At 42.1% G+C, this 23,458-nt stretch overlaps 1 protein-coding gene across 1 annotated transcript in view; it reads left to right on the plus strand.

Annotated features, from left to right (window-relative positions):
* The first annotated feature begins 4,454 nt into the window (after positions 1–4,454).
* PTTG1IP (PTTG1 interacting protein) overlaps positions 4,455–23,458 on the plus strand; it is a 268,479-nt gene continuing 249,475 nt past the window's right edge. The window contains exon 1 of the mRNA XM_069225712.1: positions 4,455–4,758. Within this exon, the coding sequence (XP_069081813.1) occupies positions 4,686–4,758 (73 nt within the window). The 5' untranslated portion in view covers positions 4,455–4,685. The remainder of the gene's footprint in view (positions 4,759–23,458) is intronic.

The following is a 23,458-nucleotide window of genomic DNA, read 5'->3' on the forward strand; positions in this document are numbered from 1 at the left end:
TCTAATGTGTTTACCTAAAATTTTATAGCACCAAACAAGCCACAAAGAGGCACCTTCGTGGCATTTAACCTGGAGAATGAGGGGGTCAAAAGAGTTAGGAGCAAAGAAAAGGGGTCAGCCGTATATTTCTGTGTGTTAAACTTTTAAAGGAATTATTCCTCTACATTGGCAATACCAGCCTAACTTTTAAAAACATTGTCTGTATACAAAGAGAATAACAGCTTAACTGCAAATGAATTGTCGCTATTTTGTAAAGAATGGCACCTGCTTTGTAGCGCTATGAAATGGCAGAACCTGTATTATCAAGTAGTATATTAAAAAAAGGGTTATTCCTAGACTGTTCCAACTCGCACCAGACAAAGAACCCTTGGGAAGAGGTTGTGGCGCAAGGGTCAGAGCTAGAGCTACCACCTTTGGAGCTGTGGAACACGGTTCAAATCTCTGTGCCAGGTCAACATCCTGTGACTCTGTGCAAATCGCTTAATCTCCCCTTGCTACCAAAAATGAATGTGTTCTTGTGTAACATAACCGGTGCTCATGTAAAGCAATGTAATACCCTTGTATCCAGTTTGCGCTAACTGAACTCTATTTGAAGAGGCCCAATTTACATCCAAAGGTTAGATGTTTTTGCTATCAAACTTGAGGCCGTGAAGTGCTGGAGTCTTGAGTCACAACTCCTTTTCCACCATTTTGGAGACAAAACCTTTCGCCATCTTCTTGCTTAGAACTAACCTATGTGCTTGGTTGGTGACCCTCCGGAGGTTATCAAGAGCACGTACTATCGCCTAGTGTTAAGCTCTATTCAAGTTAGTTGGTTAATACATCCACTGCAAAGGTCTTCACAAAATGAGAATGTCACAGATTTCAATTCTGACATAGCTTTCTCACCTCTTCATCTCTGCAAGGTAGGTGCAAATGAATTATAGTGATTTTATTAAGAATGGCACCTGCTTTGCAATGCTATCAAATAGGACAACCTGTATTACCAAGCGCTAAATAAAATAAAAAAGAGTTATTCCTAGACTGCCCCAACATGCACCAGACAAAGAACGCCATGGGAGAGGATGTGGCATAAGGGCCAGCCCTATCGACTTTGGAGCTGGGGAACACAGTTTAAGTCTCAGCGCTGGCTCAACATCCTATGATTCTGGGCAAATCACTTAATCTCCCATTGTTACCAAAAATGAATGTGTAATACAACCGGTGCTCATGTAAAGTGCTGTAATACTTTTGTATGGAGTTTGTGCTAACTGAACTCTATTTGAAGAGGCCCAATTTACATCCAAAGGCTAGATTTTTTTTTCCATCAAGCTTGAGGCTGGGAAGTGCTTGTGTCTGGAGTCACGACTCCTTTTCCACAATTTTGGAGTCAACACCTTTCGCCATATTCTTGCCTAGAACTAACCTATGTGCTTGGTTTGGTGACCCTCCGGAGATTATTAAGTACACGTGCTATCGCCTAGTGTTAAGCTCTACACAAGTCAGTTGGTTAATGCACCCAGTGCTGAGTCTTGACAGAACAAGAATGTCACAGATTACAATCCTGAAATAGCTTTTTCAACTCTTCATCTCTGCAGGGCCGATGCAAATGAATTATATTGATTTTGTTAAGAACGGCACTTGCTTTGCAGTGCTATGAAATGGCAGAACAGTATTACCAAGCGCTATATAAAAAAAGAGTTATTCCCAGACTGCCCCAACACGCACCAGGAAAAGGGCCACAGATGCCGCCTTTGGGGCTGGGAAACATGGTTTGAGCCTTGTCGCTGGCTCAACATGCTGTGATTCTGGGCAAATCCCTTAATCTCCCCCTGCTATCAAAAATGAATGTGTTCTTGTGTAATGTAACCAGTGCTCATGTAAAGCGCTCTAATACCCTTGTATAAAGTTTGCGCTATATAAAACTGCAAAAAAATAAATAAAGCGTTCCAATACCTTTGTGTCGAGTTCACGCTATATAAAACTGCAAAAAAATATAATAATACTCACATAGCTTTTTCACCTCTGCAAGGTTAATGCAAATGAATTATAGCGACTTTGTTAAGAATGGCAGCTGCTTTGCAGCGCTATAAAATGGTAGATCCTTTATTACCGAGCGCTATATAAAAAAAAAAAAGAGTTATTCCCAGGCTGCCCCAACACACATCAGACAAAGAATCCTAGGGGAGAGGATGTGGCATAAGGGCCAGAGCTGATGACTTTGGAGCTGGGGAACACGGTTTGAGTAGCGATGCCGGCACAAACTCCTGGGGTTCTGGGCAAATCAATTATTCTTCCCTTGCTACCAAAAATGAATGTATTCTTGTGTAATGTAACCAGTGCTCATGTACAGCACTGCAATACCTTTGTGTCGAGTTTGCGCTACATAAAACTGGAAATAAATATATGAATACAAAAGCCAATTATGACATTGCAAAAAAACAGCAAGATGCCCGAAACCAAGGAAGATGAAGAAACAACATACCACCATGAGTGAAGCAGCAAGGCAAAATAAAAAATTGTGCACCGACAGGAAGCTATCTGGCCGATCATGCACTAATCCATGTAACAGGGTCAGTCCCCAAGGCGGTAACAAAACAGCCTCAAGGTGGGACAAACGTAAAGCATTTACCAACAACATCAAGAGATTTTTGAAAGGCAGGCCCAGGAGCGAATGAAAGTGATGGGCATGGTTAAAGCCCTTAGAATAGATTACAACATGTCAAGAGGAGCAGCGCTTATGTGCTGCAATGCTTGACTTAAAAAGGGATTGATGTTCCTGAGTGAAATGTGAAATCTCCAGTTTGCTTTTTGGGGCATTTTGTGTCGCAGGCCCAGATACACAATGGCCTTCTGTTTTATCAGGAGGCGTGTGGGAACACAGAATAGTACAACATTTGTTATTATCAATTGGATTAGCCTGAATTTGCAGGTTGCCAATGTAAGCCAGAATGCAAGAAAGAAGATATTTTGCAAAATTCCCTCTGAATCACAATTGTATGGTTAGCCACAAATTCAGAGGTGTACACATAACCACTGTTCCTAAACTCAGTATCCTGTGTACATTTAAGAAATACATGGGTTTCATTTATACTTATTTTTCATTCTTTACATTTTACAATATGAATTGCAGTATACATACATGCCAACATTTCAGAACTGGGAAGTGGAGATTTTGAAACCATTTGGGGGAATATATATTCCCCATTATCCTACATTGAAACAAAGGTGATTTCAGGCAGGAGACAGCTAACAAGAAGCCATTTTTTGCTTCAGAAATCGTCAATCTTCCACCTGAATCGGGTCTATTGGCATGATTGTGCATAGTCAGCAGATAATGGAAAATTGTGATAAGATTCAGCTAGGCTTTTGGCTCTGGGGATTGCGTGGTTTTGAAGAACCTACAAACACTATCTATCTCAATTATCACTAGGGTCTTTTGTATGTAACAATATATTGCTTTTGCAGACCTGCAAACATGAATTAGAGGCTCACTGTGTGAAGAGATGGGCTGGGCCGAGGAGGGGGTGGGGTCTCGTGCTATGAAGTACCCAAGAGGCACTTTTGCTCCCACCCTGCCCCCAAGTCCCCCTCCACCTCCAAATAAGTGCTTTCTGAGGCTGGTGCCAATGTCCTGGGGTATTTTCACAATCCCTTAATGGACGTCAGAGGCCCAAAGCATTCGAAAACAAGCTGGAAATCCACTATTTACAGTGGTTTTCAGCTTGTTTTCCCTTTCACCGTGTGATATCGGCTCCTCACTGGTTGACCGCGAGGAACCAAAATCGTGTGTCAAAATGTGGCATCATGTGATCTGGCAGGTCTGTTTTTGTAGATCAACCATCCTGACAAAAAACTACAGAAGAAAATGTTGCCACAGATGGTTGTTTTTCCTACTCATTTTCATTCTTTTCTTTTGGGAAAACCTTGAGGGAGTTACACAAAAATGATCCCTTGTTGAATTAAGAATTTTGTCTACTTTTCAAAAAAGTATAGCTTTCCAGTATCACCCATTGGTTTCACACATGTCCACTACAAACAAGAAGTAGATTGAAAGCACAAAATCAAGAAAATTGCAAAAATAGTGTTTTTTAATACGACTCAAGTTATTCCTAAAAGCTGGGAAGATGGTAGTTACAGCAAAACATTCGCTCATGCCATTTTGGGGAAAAACATAAGCTTCTTTGCACAACACTTTTTCTCATTTCCCCACCACAAAAAAACCCTCGTTGGCTCCTGCCCTCCGAAGTCTGAGAATTAACCCGTGTCCCCAGAACGAATGGAGTATGTGGATAGTCTTAACACGCTTGTCCTGTTAGCCACCGATTACAAAATGGCCGACAGACTAGTAAAGTCACTGGAGTTTGCTTCCGTATCTGTTTCTTGCTTCTGAGCTGCGCGTGAATGCGCTTGTGCGCGCGCTCCCTGGAGCTCAGCCGGTGCCACGCCTTCTTCCCACGGGTCACGTGCTCTCTGTGTTTGTTAGATTTTGTGTTGGGCAGAGTTCTCAAAACTTTGCTGTCTCTTGGCTGCTACTCGTAGAGGTACAGAAGTTTCATCTGTACTGAAGCTGTTGCGGGATCCTTGCTCGCGGGACGGCAGCGAGAGGCTCCAGCAACTTCACCTGACTACCACTAGGCAAGACAGTGACCGTTTAACCCCTGAAAGTTCCGAGTCGACCGTCGACACCATTGTTGATCGGCAGGATGGGGGTGGTTACATGGGGACTCAGCTTGCTACTGCTGGCACTAGGGGGCGCCCTGGCTCAGACCGGTACAGGTAAGGTCGCGTGCATACTTATAGACGTTTAAGTGATTTGTATGGTTCTGGACGGTAATCATTTGTGGGCTACGGTTAATAGGGTGTTGTGAGAATGCGCCCATAGGCTGTTGTTTTTAGGGCAGGAGTAGAGAGTTGGTTGAAACTTAGCACAATGGGGTGCCTGAAAGAGATATAATTTAAGATATATTTTGAGAGTGCACATAATTTGTGATCAAGAGACGCAAGGGGCTTTTCTCTCAATGGTGCATTGGCACTAGGAGGCAAGAGGCTGAGGGTCCCATATACCCTGGTTATGGCTATTACTACTCAACCTGTTGCTTGTATTAGAGCCCAAGGGCCTCTGTTACTTGGACCCATTTTGTTGCTTGGATCTTTTTCTATAAACATAAAATGTGACAAACGTGGGAGATCCGGTACTAGCATTTATGGGTGCCATTTCGGCTACGTCTTTAAAGAGTTAAGGAGTTTTGGCGATTAAACGATAGCAACATGATTTGTGGTTAATCAGTGCTGGAAATCTCCAGCAGAAGTGGCAGCTGGAAACAATTCCGTAAATTAGCTAGATGTGTGCGCTTAATGTACTACCTCCTGGCAATTTCAATCCATAATTGTGTACCAAATGATTTAAAGCATTGATTGGTTTAAAAGGAGGACCAACCTGAAGAAAACGTTAATCTAGTGTGTAAGGCATTATGCATAGCGATGGGAATGGGGATTTCACAGAAGTCCGCACCAACTACTTATTCTTTGAATGCACACACTAAGCAATATGCACCCCGTGCTCTACTCATTCGCAGCACACCAACTTTCTCTTTTCCATTCATCTTTCACACATCTTGAATTACGCCTCCTTGCTTGACGCACACTATAACGAACTCAAACCAACCACCAGTACACGTTCAGCAATCTAATACAACAAAAGAAAATGTAGGGATCCAACAAACAAACACAAAATCCAAACTAATTGAAGATACCCAAAACTATAACCAAAAGCAAGCCATCTAAATATAAGCTACCTTCGCAACAAGTCCTTCCAGTCTAAAATGTAATTCCTGGACTTAAACACCAACACCAGCGTTGTTCCTTATGTCGCAACTACTAAGATCGTCCCGCTTCTTGTGTTTACAATATAACCATCAAAACCTATACCATTAAAGCATATCCACTAAACATCCACTACATTCTGCTTTGACACCTCATTCAAGTCTATCTATGTCTACATCACATGCTGTAGCACAAACCACTTTCTAATCAACAGTAAATTAATACTCTTTTCAATCCAGGTTCTCTGCCATCAAACAGTTATGCTAGTCTTCCTACACTTTCAGTGAATTAGACCATTTTACCATACCTATGCCATCATCCGAGGATTTAACACCTACTCGTTGTCAACACTTAACCAAAATCCCCTTTGCACTCCTAAATCCCCTTATTGGTTTCATGAAGGGACTTTATTTTCACTGGCTCCCTAATATTCCTTGCAGACAATTGATTAACCAAATAATTTTTTTGTCTTACCACTTTTGATCGAAAACAAAGGAATCAACTAAGTTGCTGGTTTGCAATCCCATAATAACTCAAAAAGTGATTGATAGTCACTGAATGTGGCAATGTTCTAGAGCAGGGGTTTCCAACGAGTAAATTGGGAGCTACTGGTAGCTCACCAGCACCCTCAAAGTACCTCTTAGAGGTGAAGCCAAGTCCAGAACTTCATTTAGAGGCTCTGTGCACATTAAAGAAGGTAGCACAGTATCTCAAAGCCCTTAGAGAGGCAACCAGCCAAACCATAGCAGTGTATCATAATAACACTCACTGTGTTGGCCTATGGGGTCTCCCACAGGGCCACCTGTCTAAACTCTCAAAACTAAGGGGCATATTTACAAGAAATGGCACATCTAAATAAGTTAGGATGCTCAAGTATCTGTTAGAAAGCCATGGATGCGCCATAGTTACAATACAGGGCACCATAGCGCAAGAACCCAAGGTGCATCAGAGATTCTGTTGCATGCGTCGGAACTTTGCCATAATGAATCGGCCCCAAAGGTGGCGCATCACTTAAGTTGGCCCCACAACTGACACAACTTCAGCGATGCGTCAAAATTTAGAGGTGCTGTGTCATTTTTAATTGATGCAAGTAGCCTAATGTTTTAGGACCGGTGTAAAAGACTGTAGAATGGTAGAATATCACCTTTTACACTTCTACATTGGTACTGGATGTAAGAGGTTATGTATGCAGTATGTCTGTGTCACATTACAATGGGCATAGTCTACTTATGTGTATGTAGAGACCTGAGTGTGTGTGATATAGTAAGTGACAGTGTAAATACACATATATGTTGAAATGTGAAGTGGCAATACAGTTTTACATACCTTATGTGTGTACTTACCTGTTGTCCTTTGCAGTACGCAGGCCTGGACTTGGGGTGTGGGTGGTGGGTGGTGGGCGTGGGGGAGGGGGATTGGATGCCCTTCCTCTATGGAGCAGTGACCATCATGGCCTGTCCTTAACAAAAAGTACACAATGTCACATTGCCTTGCTGCAGTGATGATGACATCATAGGTGCCATGGTCCTAGCTCAGTCATTGGGTCTTACAACATGATTGTCACATGTGTAAAGTGACTTCATCTGATAAGATTCCTATCGAGAGGCCACTGTGTAATTTTTATGTCTGGGTTAAGGAGGCGTAGGAATTTTGACATATTTTGGACTCTGCGCGTCATTTGCCAAAAATGCATCACGTTCCTAAAAACCTTTTAAATATAGATGCGTCAGTTCTGCATGGGATTTTAAGAGGAAACGCTTACCTTGCATATGATTAGTTACTTGACGCAGCTGGTTGTCGTGCAGGTAAAAAAACAACACAGGACAGAGAAAAGTGACGCATGATGCCTAATGTATCACTTTGTAAATATGAAGCACTGAATGCGCCACCGCTGCATTAAAAAAATAAATTAAAATGATGCAGTGGCACAAGGTCCTTTTAAATATGGCCCTAAGTCACAAAGAGATAGGCCATGTTGTAGACCCCGCTCTATCAATCACACCAAGTGTGAACAGTGAGCAAGAAATGTAAAGTGCCAGCAGTGGATTGAACAGTAATTAGTGCTAACCTTTCAATGTGTGGAACTGCTTGCGCTAGAGTAAAATGTGATTGTTGGTTGCACCATCAACCTAAGAGCTGAGGAGAGCAGATCATGGAACCATTTATTCATCTGGGTGTGTGCATGAACATTTATGTCTGTGTGACACTGCATCCCCGCCTAATCAACAGTGTCACCTCTAGGGAACTGTGCCTAGTGTCAAGGGCTACTAAAAGTTTATCCTTTCCCCCTCATAAGGAGTTCACCTCTGGCACAGTTGTGTTGGTCAATGGCATGCTAATGTTCAAACTTCACATACTTCGACTATTCTTGGGCTAGTTGTGACATACTGGCAGCAGTTACTGACATATTAGGAACATAAACTGGTCTACTTTTAGCCATCGCTGACTTAATGGTGGTGCCCCTCACATAATAATGGCTGCCATAGCTGATATATGGTGGGCTTCCTGGTGTCCAGCCTTGGCACGTGGCATATTGGTACATTACAGGTATCTGTGGTGCTATGCTGAGCGCCCATAGCCTATGATTATAATACTTAGGCATTTGAAGCAGAATCTGTCCACGTGATGTATTTGTATATTTGAGCATTCTGTGACAATGACAAGCTGAGTTTGAGGACTGTGCTTTTCCTAAAAATTAAAACTGATATTTTGAAGGCAAGTCATGCTTTTTTCAGATAAGGATTTTCTTCTGGAAAACTGAGACTGTTTAATGGAAAGTTGTATGTGATAGATTTTCAGAAACTAATATGGTTGTGAAGACAAAAAAGGTTGCAATACCAACATGTTTAAGCTTGATTACGTTATGTTAATTGTGTTTGTATAATGCATAGCTACCCAGAACGGGCCTCCCAGCGCTGTTAGATACACAATCCTGGAATGGAGTGATAATTCAAGCTGAGCTGTGGAGGCATTACTATGGTTATGTCCTTTGTGCCAGAGGGCACATGATGGCTTTATCTGTTATTTCACAAGTCATGTGAAGGCATTTAATATTATTAAGCTTTTTCCAGGCATTTCGGCTGGTAACCGCACCTGAAATGCTTAGTTGGTCGTCACTGATAATCCCGTTTAAGGTGGTCATAGTGTTATTTTAACATATGTGGTCACTTTTTTGCGATGACAAACTTTAGTAGTAGCTCAGGAGGGCTTTCTTTTAGCAGCAGTAGCTCTCATTACAAAAAACGTTGGAGACCCCAGTTCTAAAGGCTAGTGAAGTTGCATGTAATTGTTTCCTTCCAAAACAAATTGTTTTAAACCAGCTACATTTATTCGTTCATACTTTGGCTTAATTTCTCAATATGCCGATTAGCTGTTGTATGGTATAATGCAATCCTCCTATGACTCATACCAGTTTAAAAAAACAAAAAAAACCAAAAAAAAAAAAAAATATATATATATATATATAATATATATATACATTTATATTCTTAGCCGTAAATTGGACTCTGCTCTTTGAGAGCACCTCTACAAAAGATTGTTTTAGCACATAATGCCTTATCCTGCAGCAATGCTGGAATAGGGTGGGGTGGTATTCTTGAGCTGGAATTGGGTTCTGGGCCGGCCACAGCAAATTTTAGTTGTGCAGTTTGTCAGCACTGGGACACTAGCAGCAATGCCAATGCCCGCACACATTGTGTTCTCTGGATTAGCAGCAGGCAGGCTTATGAGAAACACACTTTCTTCTTAAGGTTGCTGCCCGACTACAGATTGCTCACTTAATGTGCAAACAAGAATTGCTTCTGTTTGAGTTGTGTATTTACTTGGTGCATTCATTCTTTGCTAAGTGGAGCACCCTGTAAACTCTACCTTACTGCTAGACCAATTACCTCTTCACGATAATGAAAGGGAAACTTAGCATGCCACTTCAAAAGATAAGAGATAATCACTGGTTTGAAAATGTTTTTGTAGCTCTTCTGTTTTTTTCCCCATGCAGGATAATTCAGTTTTTAAAATATGCCTGAGTAACCTGTTTCCTTTTTAGATAGTTAACATGTTTGAAGGACTTCATTGTGTAATTTTCTTACAATTATGATCTAAATATGCAACTATTTCCCCTTAAGTCAGGCTTGCCAAAAGGCCTATTGCCATGGGCAAGAACCTGCAGGGGGTTAGAGCCTGCCCATTGTTTACCATTGGTTGGATTTATTATCAGTCTCGTTGTTTGCTTCTTTTTCAGTGGCTTTGCTTGCCCAGCATGTCCATCTTGTTTCTGTTTGTCCCTCTGCTGGTGCATAGCCCCTTTACCATCTCTGATTGGTCACACTGCTCACTTTCAGAAGACAGTTTTTTCATTTTGTTAAGCATTCCATGAGAGTGCAAGTGTTTTCGAACTTTTTCTCTACCACATGTGCCCCCCTCGAATGCCCATGCATCCGCCTTCAGTATTTCACTCTGTACTTTTTCCCACCCCATTCTCCATCTTGTTGTCACGTTTTGCATGCTTCTCCCTTCCTGCAGCCACCTCGCTCCACGTTCTTCTCTGTTCCATCCATGCACTGTTACTCTCTCCCTGCATGTTTCTCTTCCCTGAACTTTCCCGGATGAATGAGTGAACTATAGGGGCCATAGGGGACACAACACCCTTGAACATGTGGCTACATGGGCCTTTCTTCCATCTAGTGTGGTGATAACTTGAAAGTTGAGGGACCCAAGACAAGATTGTTGTGGGATAAGGAAATGTAGCCCTTTGCATGCTTTTCATTTTGTATGTGATGTATTGCCCCCACCCAATAGACGTTAGGTTGACAGGCCTTACTAGACGGTATTATACTGGTGCATTTAGATCTTTTAGTCCTGCTGAAAGCCCTGGACCCGGTGGCCTTTTAATGCTGAAGGCTGAAACATTTCAACTTATGAGCAGGGTGTAGGACCATTATCTCTACAAGCACCACATTTATGATTTTTGTGCATTCCAGGAACAACAAAAATAAAGGGATCCCTAGGGGTTCTGGGGTGTTTTTATTGTAAATTGCACTTGATCCTAAGTGCTCCCTGCCATAGGGTTGACTCCATCCTGGTTTTTAGGGACCAGGTTGAGACCCGATGATGACTTATGACACCAATAGGGCGTGTGAGTGGCTACATAATAAACACTCAAGATTTTGGATTGGTGAATGGGTTAGCCTAGAACTGTATAAACATAGGATACTGCTTGGTATTGACTTATTGATGGTGGGAGGGCATATGTTATGATTTCCTCTCTTCCCCCAAGATAGCATTTAACTGACCATCTAGTCTCTCTTGGCTATTATATGTGATGGGTAATTAATGGATGATTAAACTGTAAATATTTGGCCTCTGGTGTCACATGCATAAAAATTCTGACATTTTGAAATATGGCTTCAGCATCAATCGCAATAGAGGAAATCAACAGCATCCAGCACTACAGGCTCATTTGGAAGTAATTATTTGAAGAGTTTTATACGTCATCTCGTTACGTAATGCTTAACACAATCACATCTCCTTTCATGAAATTATTATAAGTAAAGATAATAGGATTGGCAATGCAGCTCAGTTTAATTAAATGTACACTTGTGCTATTGTGAAGCAAAAAGACGTGCTGTGCAGACACTATAAAAGGTGCATTATAACATCACTAATGTATTTGTGGAGCGTAATTGACCCGCGTGCTGTCTCTTATCGCTGTTTTTTGCTAAGCAACTCAATGGTACTCCTTTCCTCAGCCTCAGGAGCCCAAAAAGGCTGATTGGTCCCACCGGGATTAGAAATGTAAACCAAACAATCATACACAGATATATAGTGGAGTAGGTAGGTATTTATTTGCACGGAACCCTTATTTCATGTCTGCACTTCGCACAGTAAACATGCAAAATAATCAGTAGTTAAAAATAATTTGCATTATATCTCCGGCCCTCTGTTTTGAGGCACACCCAGGACTCTGTGAAGCCACCGTTGGCTCAGTACAGTGCATCTCTACAGACCAAGCGAAGCGGATTCTTTAATTTATTTTCAGGTTCTGAGGAAATGTTTTAAGGTACCCTGAGAAAACGGTGTTATTCGGAAACTGCGCAACAGGCTGCAGGTTGGTACCTTTAGTTTACAAAATTAACTCCTGAAGTAAAAGGTTCTATAAATGAAATTGTCTGCTCCTCCGGCGCACGTGTTCCTTTGAGAAAGGCCCACAAAATTAAAGTAGCATTGAACTATCTGTAGTCTGCCTTCACCCCAGCTTTGCAATGCACGGAGTAACTTAAAGGGCAAGCTGCAAAGTGAAACAAGCATTGGCAGAGCCAGTAGGTATTGCCTATTTGAGATTTATTGGCTTTGTCCTTTTTTTTTTTTTTTTTTTTTTAAGCCATGTCGTACAGCAGCGCAGTTGCTGTACAGCATGGCTGAAAGTAAGGAAAATAAGAGCTTTGCTAATGTGTTCTAGGAATGTTGTCCACCAGAGTGGCTGCTGTTTAGCATGGCTAAAAGTTAGTGCCAAAGAGGAAAGTGATGTGGAGTTGCGTAGCATCTCGTACAGTGAAGTGGTGTAGAGTAGCATGGACTGGTGTAGCGTGCATTGGCTTGGAGTGTTGCTGAGTAAAGTGGTGTACAGTGCAGTTGTGTAGATTGCAGCGGCGCATAATTCAGCAGTGTACAATGCAGGGTCATTGAATGCAGTGGCCTAGATTAGAGTGTTAGTAGAGTGCAGTTGCGCAGATTTGAGTGGCATAGAGTGCAGTGGTGTAGAGTATAGTGCAGTGGCTTAGAGTGGCATGTTGTAGAGTGAGGTGTCATAGAGTGCAGTGGCACTGAGTGGGTTACAGTGGAATAGAGGGACGTGGAGTGGACTGGTGTAGATTGCATTGGTGTAGAGTGTTGCAGAGTATAGTGGCATAGAATTCAGCGGCATACTATGCACCATTGTAGAATGCAGTGCATTGGATTAGAGTGGTGTATAGTAGAGTGCAGTGGCGTATAGTGCAGTGATGCAGAGGGGAGTGGTGCAGAGTAGAGTGGCATAGAGTGCAGGTGCATAGAATACAGTGACATAGTGCAGTGGTGCTTAGTAGAGTGGCACAGAGTCCTGCAGAAATACAGTGCAATGGTGTATAGTGGTGCAGAGTGCAGTGGCATTGAGTGGAGTGCTGTAGAGTGCAGTAGTGCAAATTAGAGTGGCGCAGAGTTTAATGGCCGAGACTGCAGTGTTGCAGAGTACAACGTCAGAAAAATGTGTAAAATATGTTCTCTAACAACTACACATTTATTGTGGCTGTTTTACGCCCACGAAAAAAGAAAATAATTGTAATGCCCTATCATTTAAGAAACAGGAGCACTGACATTTAGAATTCCTTAACTGGCAAGAACATGTGCCCCACCAAAATCTAATTATATTACTGGACCGAACGCAAGAGATAAAGAATTATCCCCATGTACAGAAACGCTTTACAGGGCAATACAGCACACTGTGTATGGTTTTTAGTCCAGTTCTCAACCTGTTTTTCCTAATTGCGCCGGCGTTGCTAGTAATTGTATTGTGCTGAAGCCAGTTCGGTTATGATGAGACAGATATATTGACAAATTGCAGTAAAACACATTAATTTATGTCTCAATAGATTGCATGGATTATTTTGTTATCTGTAATTAGCCATGAAGTGCGTCACCATCATTCGAACTACGAATGAGGCTGTGGCTTGAACAAGAAAGTAGCTGTATATATAAAACAAGATAAAGAAATACAAACAACTCAAACACTAATAACATAAAGGCACACAAATAACTTGCAGGTGGGGGGGGGGTAAAGAAAGACGAACAATCAGTACCTGGATGAAAGCGGGATTAGGGAGGGACACTAATTAATACACATAAATACTGGTTGGGCCATGTGCTCCATACGAAACAGGAAGTGACACCAATGTACATACTGCCAAAATAGAAGACAGTAAGGAAGAGTGACAGAGGGGCCAACAAATGGTAACTAATGGATAGGATGCAAGCCTCTTAGGAATGAACACAACAGCGTCTCGCAAACGAGAGCGCATGCGCTACTGCATGCTGCTCACTAGACTAGACTTTAAAAAAAAAAAAAAAAAACCCTGTGCAAGCATTAGCTGGTTGCCTGTTTCAAAGGTTTTCAGCCACGCTGCACTGCTGTACACATGGCTAAAAAAAAATTGGCAAAACTATAAGTCTTCCATAGTTGAGACCTTTTGGTTTTGCTGGTTCGTGTTTCTGTTTGAATAATTGTGGATTAAGAGGCCAGAGGATGAATTAATCCAAAGTCTGCACACTTTTACTTGGGTGCTGTGTGATATACTAGGATTGCTGTAGTATAATTGTTAGTTCTAGATAATTGTGCATTTATTAACTGAGGAGTAATGTTTAGCGATTTACTGAGCAGACAACCTTCATTGGCGACACAAAACGTCCCCAACGCGGCCTCCTTTGCTTCACATTTTTGGACACTGCCATTTTGAGGGAAGACGTTCAACACTTGTACACAGTGCTTTGCCGATCAAGTGCATTTGATCTTCCTATCCAATGCTTGCTTCAGCAGGAGGATGGAAAAGTTCACTTACGGTTTTCTGCCTGACCTTAAACAAAAAAAATCCCAAACTTGTGTACGGATTTTATTTATACTTGAAAGTGCACACAAATGTGCTTATAAAACGAAAATAATTTCTGATCACTTTATTAGGTTCTTGAGCTGTCGAGCAGATCGCTTCTATAGCGTGTTTCATCAGTCTAGTGGTGAGTAATGAAACTGATGGAAAATTTATCGTATAAACAGTGCCTGATTTCCCAGAACCAGTAGCGGCGATGCTGTGCTTCCAAAGTTCAGTTATCCAATTTAGCTTATTATATTTTTAATTTGTTTGAATATGTCCTCAACAAAAAAATGTAACTTGTTTTTCTTCACTGGCATGTCAAAAATGTTGATCCAGAGGCTTCCAAACGAACCTGTTTCTTTCCTTCAGGAGGTGACGCTAAACTGCAAGGCTACTTTAAAAGGGTACATTGGTTTTATATATTTAGTTTCACCTTGAACATTCCAGTGTTTCTAGTATGCATCAAAGACAACGGCTGAATTTTGAAAACATCAAAGAGCTGTATTATGGAGTGCTTTTTGGCCTGAAATTGACTGATTTTACAACTTTCAAAGCAATGAAGCAGGAAGTATGGTAAAGGATGGGAGGTTAAGGGATATTGTTTTACAGAGCAGTGGCACCGCTAAACAATGGATGTACACGCTAAAAATTATCTACATTTACAACTGTACTGATTTCTATATGTCCTATTTTATTGATTTAGGCAGTCTCTAGGTACATGGCTTAGAAAATAAATGTACTGCAGTAAATAACCTTTTGGGAATCTAGTAGCAAATTAAAATCCTTACAGTGAATACAAAGTACACATTTCCATCGAAAGGTGGGTACTTGTAAAACCAATAGTCCCAAACGGCACCTCATTGTGGAGGCTCAGAATTATTGTCAGCAAGTATCTTATTTCATACTAAGTATCATTAATGCACAGAACACGTACTAAATCAAAGCTAGTGAGACCAAGTGCACCAGGACATTAAAAGTGGATGGGTCTCTACTTACCCGCCAGAACTGCACCACATATTATATACGTTTGTTCATGTTTAAGATTCAGCACTTCACGCATTTAAATGTTATAATCTGCCACACAAACATCTCTTATTGCCGGTATGAGCGAGAGAGAGGTAGCAATAAATAATTTATGAAATATTGTAGAACAAAGACTAGTTAAGTCGTGTGTGTGTGTGTGTGTGTATGTATATATATGTGTATATGTGTGTATATATATATATATATATATATATATATATATATCTATCTTCTTCAGGTGCCTTTAGAAGAATGTAATGCGTTTTACATCCTTTTAGATCTATATGAAGTGACAACAGAAAAAGACCCTTCTGTTTGCTGTTCATTCCCTACCTACCTCAGGGCCTTGCTTAGTCTCTGGCTTTTTTTGAGCTGTCCCCAGGTCAAAAATTCCCTGTTAGTCAATTATATATATATATATATATATATATCACAGTTCCTTGAATGGCTGTCCAAGTCTAACAATGCATTTATCGTATCAGGGCAGTCGCTGTTCCTTAGCTATCTAATTGATAACATTTTGGAGACCCATTTTGTTTTTTGTATGTTTGAATTGCTGTGATTGTTGTCAGATTGACTTAATATGGCTTAATATTGCCCCTGTTAAATTCGATTTCAGTACTTCAAATCGAAAGATCAAAAAAATGAATGTAAACTGAATGATCGAAATGCAAAGAATATGATCACAGCCGAAGGCTGTGAAAGATATGTACAGATGTAACAAAAAGATTAAGGGGATGGATTTTTTTTTTTTGATTCTCAGCAGCTTCTGATTGCGATTAGTTCACAAATGCCTGGTAATGACCATCAGTGGACCTCGAGTGTAACCCTTGCAGCTGGTTGTGGTTGCACCAGGACACCCAAGTAAAAGTAACAAAAGTATACATTTGTGGGAAAAAAAATCCCATGAAATATTGCACTACAAAACAATATATTGGTAAAGAAATTGCTTCAGGTAAAGAAGCCAAGAATTCAAAAACGCGCTGTTCCTCAAGATTTCTTGCTTCAAGAAAGTTTACACTGCAGGAACAAAAAAAGGATTCTTAAAAAGTAGCTTATGGCCTTGAGGAGCAATCACACTTAAATAATAATGATTGAAATGCTTCATATCTTTATATTTGCTTACTTATTCAACAAATATGGGTCTCTTCTTTTGAATCTCAATGCAAAAAGGTTTATAACAATGTACGACTACTACTTTTAATTTGATTTACACTGTTTCAAGCCTATTTTTTTTATCTTTCAAGGCACCTGCCAAAGGAAATTGGTTTATAGCCATAACCAAATGAAAAATGTTCATAAGCTTCATATAGTACCTAATCAAATTTGAAAATAACATGTGTAAGCACCTCCATTATATTTTCACACCATTTAGGAAAACATTACTTTGCTATCGGTCAACTTGTAGTTTGACAACATCCAGTATACCTGTAGTATGTATTAGAACAGTTTGAATAATAAAAGTAATACACCTTTAATTGATAGAGACATGTACATATCTGAAACAAGTATTGCGCCAACCTTCATATAAAAACCGAAGGGGTAGCTTTGTGTACAGTTTTACTTCATTCTCTACTGTTGTGGTCTTGATACAATAAATCAGCATTGATAGCAAAAGAATGAAGACATTGAAACAAGAAATGGGTAGCTCACTTGTTCAGTTTGTTTAGACAAGGCTGCAGAGCGAAGCTCATGTGGTGTGCAAAGTGGATTGCCGAACTGTAAGATTTGTAAAGGACCAGGCTGTCCAAAATAATCACCTTTTTATTTTCTTGAAAAGGATAGCCAAGAATAGCCTTTTTAGGGTTGGGCCTGTGTGTGCAAGCGAGACACTGTTGTATTCAGTAAAGGGCTTGGAGCCTGCCTGTCGCTCACCATTTGTTGATTTGCATGGCACTCTTCTTTACAGCCTCGTAATTCGTCAAGGCAAGCCTGGCATCATTTCTATTGCTCTTTGTGGAGCAGGGATCAAGCACTAATTGATTTCAACTTAATTAGTGCCTGGCGGCTGCTCCCAATGTGATCGAGGTACTATTTTGTTCCTTGTAACTTCTTATGCCCTGCAAACAGAAGGCTTGTGATTGACAAAAACGTGCCCAGCTAAATTGCAAAGCTTTATTTTTTAAAACTAATCTTTTTTTTTGTTAAGTCGTCTTTTCTCAGTTTCCACTCATGTTTTCTTTTGTTTTTGCTTGTGGGCGCTTTTGTCAAAAGATGACAATTATTCGAAATATGCGAGACCTATTGTAATGCTTGTTGTCATTTTATGGTCTGGTTTGACAGAGCAGCTCTTGCCAGACAGTTAAATAGGCATCGCTAAAGAGGGGCTACACCCTCATATTGGAAATCAGGATTACAAGTTTTGATTGGGCAGAAGATGTGTGCTTCCACAAACAAGTGTTTCCCCTCTATGCAGCTGTGATCTTTTTGTTTAATTATCCAGCTGACTAAGCTTGAACATTGAGGGGCACACACATGACATTAGCATGTTATGTTATTAAAGTGTCTTAGGTCACTAGATAATTGGTTGTTTTTCCTCTGGCAGCATGCTTTAACCTATGTTGATTTTAAGGTCTGGCTTGACAGTGCAACTGTAACTTTATTTTTTAACCTACACAATTTTTTTTCCGAAAGTTCATTGCTTCCTCTTAAATGCGTCTTTTCAAAGTCTATTTAATTGTAATGCTTCTTTTTGCCATACATTTCTTTAAAGTTGTACCTAATTGCATTGCCAGTGCTTGTTAGGTCTTGGAGTTGATAGCATAGCCATCAAAAATACCTATATTCTCTAATATACTGGCAGTTGGCTCTTGTTCTGCTCCTTTCAAGCACTAGCTTTTTTTGCACAATACACCCAGACCTATATTTCTTTCCAGTACTTCAGTTCCACAAATCTGTCATTAACTGAGACTTCAACTCTTCAGTATTTTAACTCTACCTTTTGAAAAGCACACAGTGCCCCATTAATACTAACAAAACCCATTTTAAATAAATGGTGGAAGGGGTCTGGATTCTACATGGGAAGATCCTTGTAATTTGCTTTTGGGCGTCTGCTGTGGTGTGAAACCCCCCATTTGTGTCTCACCTACTGTAATACTCTGTATAGAGGTCTCTGAGCAGGTTGCACTTGAAATATGTAATGTAATATGAGCTAGGAAGACTTTAGTCTGACTTAGGTTGGTACCTACGCTGGGGTACCTCTGTGTCTGATGAAGCTCAGTTTCAATTGCTGCAGTTCTCTTGGATACTAAAAGGAGCTACACCATTGTTGGGCCAATATTCATATCAATGGTCAGTGTTCATCTAAATGCGTTCTTAACAATAGTTTAAGAACATGTTTCTCGGGGGGAGCCAGAGAGCAAGCGTTCAAGATGGCCATACAACTGTGAGGCTCCTGCTTCCTGGGGGCCATATACGGCATTATCAGCGGTATTTCGAGCATATCCTTACTCCTAAAAGACGGCCTGATGCCCGCTGAACCCTGGTAGTCGGAGAGGAGGAGGAAACAAAATATAAAAAACAGAGTAGCTTTCTGGCGCTGGGCTCGGGAAGACCGGAGCTACGAGTGTCTCCCTGGCAACTCGTAATGGCGTCTACGATACACTAAGGTCGAGCCCGACCTGAAGAGCGATCCTGCTGGCTGGCACGAGCAATCTTTGAGATTGGAGGAAGTGCTCACAAGTGGCCGGGAGATCAGTGCGCCGGCGCGGGGTGACAGGGCTGTGATGTGGAGAGGCAAAAATGGCAAGAGAGGCGTGCTGGTCATTGGCTGGGGTGGCCTGTGCCCCCGAAAAAAGACCGTATGGAGGACTGATCGGGCAAGGCACGGTGAGTGGGGGGACAGGCTTGGCGCCCTGTGCTGCCACATACACTAACTAAATCAGGCGCTAGTAGCACAAACTTGGTCTCTATGCGCTTGTTCCCTTGCGTTGCTGTGGCCCCCCCTTCGCCTGGTGGATACGCCAATTCAGTGCTCGCGGTCACAACTTGGGACCCAGTGGCCCCCTCAGGGTAAGCGCCGTGCTCTGTCCTTGCCCCATTGAGTGAAAAGTGAGATAGTTCCACTTGGTTATAAAACTGAACTGCTCCAGATAATGAAAGCTTCGACTCCGTGCTGCCCGTAAGCCTGTGATTGTGCGCCTGTGGGGTCTGCTGAGCCTATTCTGCAGCATGTTGGGAGGAGGGCACAGGACAATCGGGAGAATATAAACTTTGAGAATATTTCCTAATACCAGAGTCCTGGAACGATGCAAAGGTGGGGCTCCCCTGTCCCCATAGGCTGGCAAGTGCAGGGAGCTTTGGGGGCATGTTCAATTGAGATGTAATGCTGCAGCTGCTTGGATCCCACTGGGGATGGAATAGCAGACAGGGCAAGAGGCTCCTTATAATAGTCCCTACTGACAATCTGGACTGATATAGCTGTGCTACATCACATTGCGAAAATGGGCAAAACTGAGGGCATCAGTCCAAGCTGCATTTTGAGTCCAATCGCTTGGCAAAACAAGCAGTCAGTCAACACCATGTGTAACTCGGAAGAGAGGGAGAGACCGCCAGGTGATTCACTAGGAGACATGGACATGTAAACGTTGCTTGTTGCTTTGAAAAGCAGTCTGGCATCAGTAGAAACCAAAATAGACTGTGTGCTAGATTGGACACCATTCCTCAGAAGCTAGATAAACATGATGGAAGCATACAGGAGGCAGAGCGTCGGATCTCCACCATGGAGAATACCACAGCTACGCCTGGTGAACAACTTCTAAACATGAAAAAGTCCTCAAACTCATGGCGACCAAGAACAAGGACTTAGAGGCGCGATCAAGACACAACAACCTGTGCATTATGGGAGTACCTGAGTCCGCTAATACTGGGAAAATGGAGGACTATGTAGAAAATTAACTCCTCACACTTTTTGGAGCGGACTCCTTTTCCAAAGTGTTTGTTGAGAGAGCCCATAGATTGCTTGTGGCTCGCCGCCTTCTGGCACTGCGGTGCACCCAACCATCGCGTGACCATTAAACTATGATGACCATGACACAGCCCTTAGGCTGGCAAGGGAGAAACCAACGTTGAACTTTGACGATAATGCTGTGTTCATCTACCTGGATTTTACCAACATGGTGCAGGAAGCCTTCAAATTTTTTTTCCTGTCAAACAGAAGCTATGCTAAGCACAAGTTCTATATGCAATGCTGTTTCCAGCCCGACTGCGAGTTAGCTACAAGGGGAGCGATTGAGTGTTCACGACCCCTCAGCAAGCCCAGGATTTTCTACTTGAGCAAGGCATCAACCCGCAGAGAAGAAATGCTGAAGAGATGAGTTCAAGGTCAGAGTCACCCACATCGGGTATTGACTAATAAACTGGGTCACAGATCCTCTAGGAGAATGATCCAGTATCCGCATGATTGGCAGGTGTTGTGTTGCACCCTGGCCCTCCCCTCTAGCCCCATGGTAAACAATATAATGGGAGGGTGCACCTTTCATATCACTCTGTCACAGAATGCTGAAAACATTGTTTACTCACAGGCACTCTCGTTAAATGAGGAGGGAGACCTAGCCTGGCTCCTGAAGGAATCCCCAGAGGTTATCTCTACTGTATTAAGGTTATTGTTTGAGATATGTGTGATGCATGGAAAGTTAAAATGCATTGGGAGGGACTATGCATCCATGGCTGGATTGGGCTGTCAGAGTGGGAAGAGGACAGAATTTGGTATTCTAGTCAAGTTGTGTCAACCTCATTATGTTCTGAGTCGGTCACATCCAGGGGTCGAGATACTAATTTCACACTATACACACCTCTACATAGTACACTACCCTTCTCATGCCTGATATGAGCAAGCAACATACAGCGGAAATGCACAAGACCTCCTCCCATGAGTCATTAAGATGCTTGATATGGAACGTTCGAGGTCTTAGGATCCGCATAAGCGTAGGCATGTTCTAGCCTACCTGGACAGACCTAATATCCATACAGTTCTCTTACAAGAGATGCACTTTTCACCTTCCAACGGGGTGACATTTTCTAGAAGATGGGCCATGTGTAAGCATTACTCCACATATTATCGGGTCACCATTATCGTCATACGTAGAGGAGTGGCATTCCAACTAAAGGGTTCACTGAATGATGACCAGGGGAGGTACACTACAGTGTGGGACAGGCTGTGGTCCCAAACCATCATTAATGTCAACTAATATTGATGACCGTGCATTCTTTGATCAGCTGTGGGGACTCGTTGCTGATATAGGCTCATGTCCTGTCTTGTGGGGTGGGGACTTTCATTTAGTGCTAAATGCTGCAGAGGATCAATCGGAATCAACCCACATTTCACAGAGTATGTGGATAACATATTGTGGCTATCATGAAAGAAAATTCCCTGAACGACACCTGGAGACTGGTTAATCCAGATGCACAGGAGGGCAAATACTACTCTGGGATCCATAATAGTTGGTCCTGTATAGACTACGGGCTTATTTCTAAATGGTTGTGCCCCTGGTTACAGAAGGTCCGACCCCTTGTGAGAACCTATTTGGATCACTCACCTGTCCTGCTGGTGATGTTGCCATCCAAGGCAGATGATTTCACCACCTGGAGGCTGAATCCTGACATCCCTCTTGTTGCGTTGCTCCAAGAGAAACTTCGACAGGAAATTATGGATTTCCTGGACAGAAATATCGACTCTGTTTTTATATATAGGCATGGTTTGGAGGCTGTCAAAGTAACCACACAGGGCTTCTGCATTGTGAAGAGCTGCGGAGTGCTGCGTGCGGTACTCCGTGCCGATCTCCAAAACCTAGAGCAGGAGCATAAGCGCCTTGAGACTGCAGAGTACTCCAGCTGAACCACCGATCCTACATGCTATATGGAAGTCCCTATTAGAATATGAGGTGTAGGCGGAGAGGGAATGCAGATTTAAGGGGAAATATGCACTGTGTGCTGTTATCCATGCTATAGACCCGGATCTCAACGCAGTGGAGATTTTTTTAGGCACCCGCAAAGCCTTTGAGTGCTTTGAGTGGGATTTCTTGATGATCGTACTGCGGCGCATGGGTCTCCCTGACGAATTTCTAACCTGGATAGCTCTCTTATATACCTGCCCTACGGCAAGAGTGTGAATAAACGGCGCACTTTCTGAACCGAAACAAATATCACTCAGGGCGAACTATGGTGTAGCATTCTCAAATATTACAGATAGTGCCACAAAATGGATATCTTTCCCGCTATCATTAGCCGGTTGTATAGGTCTAATGAAGATAATTGTCCTTCCTAAGCTTTTATACCCCTTCATGACCTTTTATACCCCTTCCTGAATATACCTTACCGACCCAAGTGTGCTTTTTTCAGGTAGTTAGCACTTAAATGATCAGATTAGCATGGGCGGGTGGGCAACCTCATATCAGCTGGGGCATCCTTGTTCTCCCCTTTTCCTGAGGTGGGTTTGAAGCGCCACACTTTGAACTATACTACTATTGTGCGCAAGCCCATTATGCTATATACTGGTTTAAACACACACCCTTCTGTAAAGGAAAACCATATGACCTCGCTCCCCTCTACATCTTAATTAGGACCTTCACTGCATTTCCCCTGGAGCAGCGAATTCCACGGTAACGTGCACCACCGCTGCATGGAATAGACTGATGCAACATGCGGGTAAAGCTGTACTATATTCCCCACTTCTTCTTCCCCATAACCCCTTGCTACTGATTACTCATGAATCAACATGCCGTAAACAACTTGGGCAGCTGAATTACCCCAAGTGGGGTAGTTTATATTAAAATAGTATATTTAAAAGAACAGTTCGTCATCATTAGATGTGTACATGTATATAAGACTTAACACAATGTGAGGGCTGTCACCCCCAGTTGAACTCCAAACATTGCTTACACTACACACACTATTACAGGCAGAATCACGGCGTTGCATTGCGTCCAACCTATACTACACCATACAAGCGAAGATTCCTCCAAGGGGAATCTGAGCAAGGACTAGATGGCAAAGTGAACTCAAAGAATTAACAAGAC

Source organism: Pleurodeles waltl, chromosome 3_1 (assembly GCF_031143425.1).
Source record: "Pleurodeles waltl isolate 20211129_DDA chromosome 3_1, aPleWal1.hap1.20221129, whole genome shotgun sequence".
NCBI lineage: Eukaryota > Metazoa > Chordata > Amphibia > Caudata > Salamandridae > Pleurodeles > Pleurodeles waltl.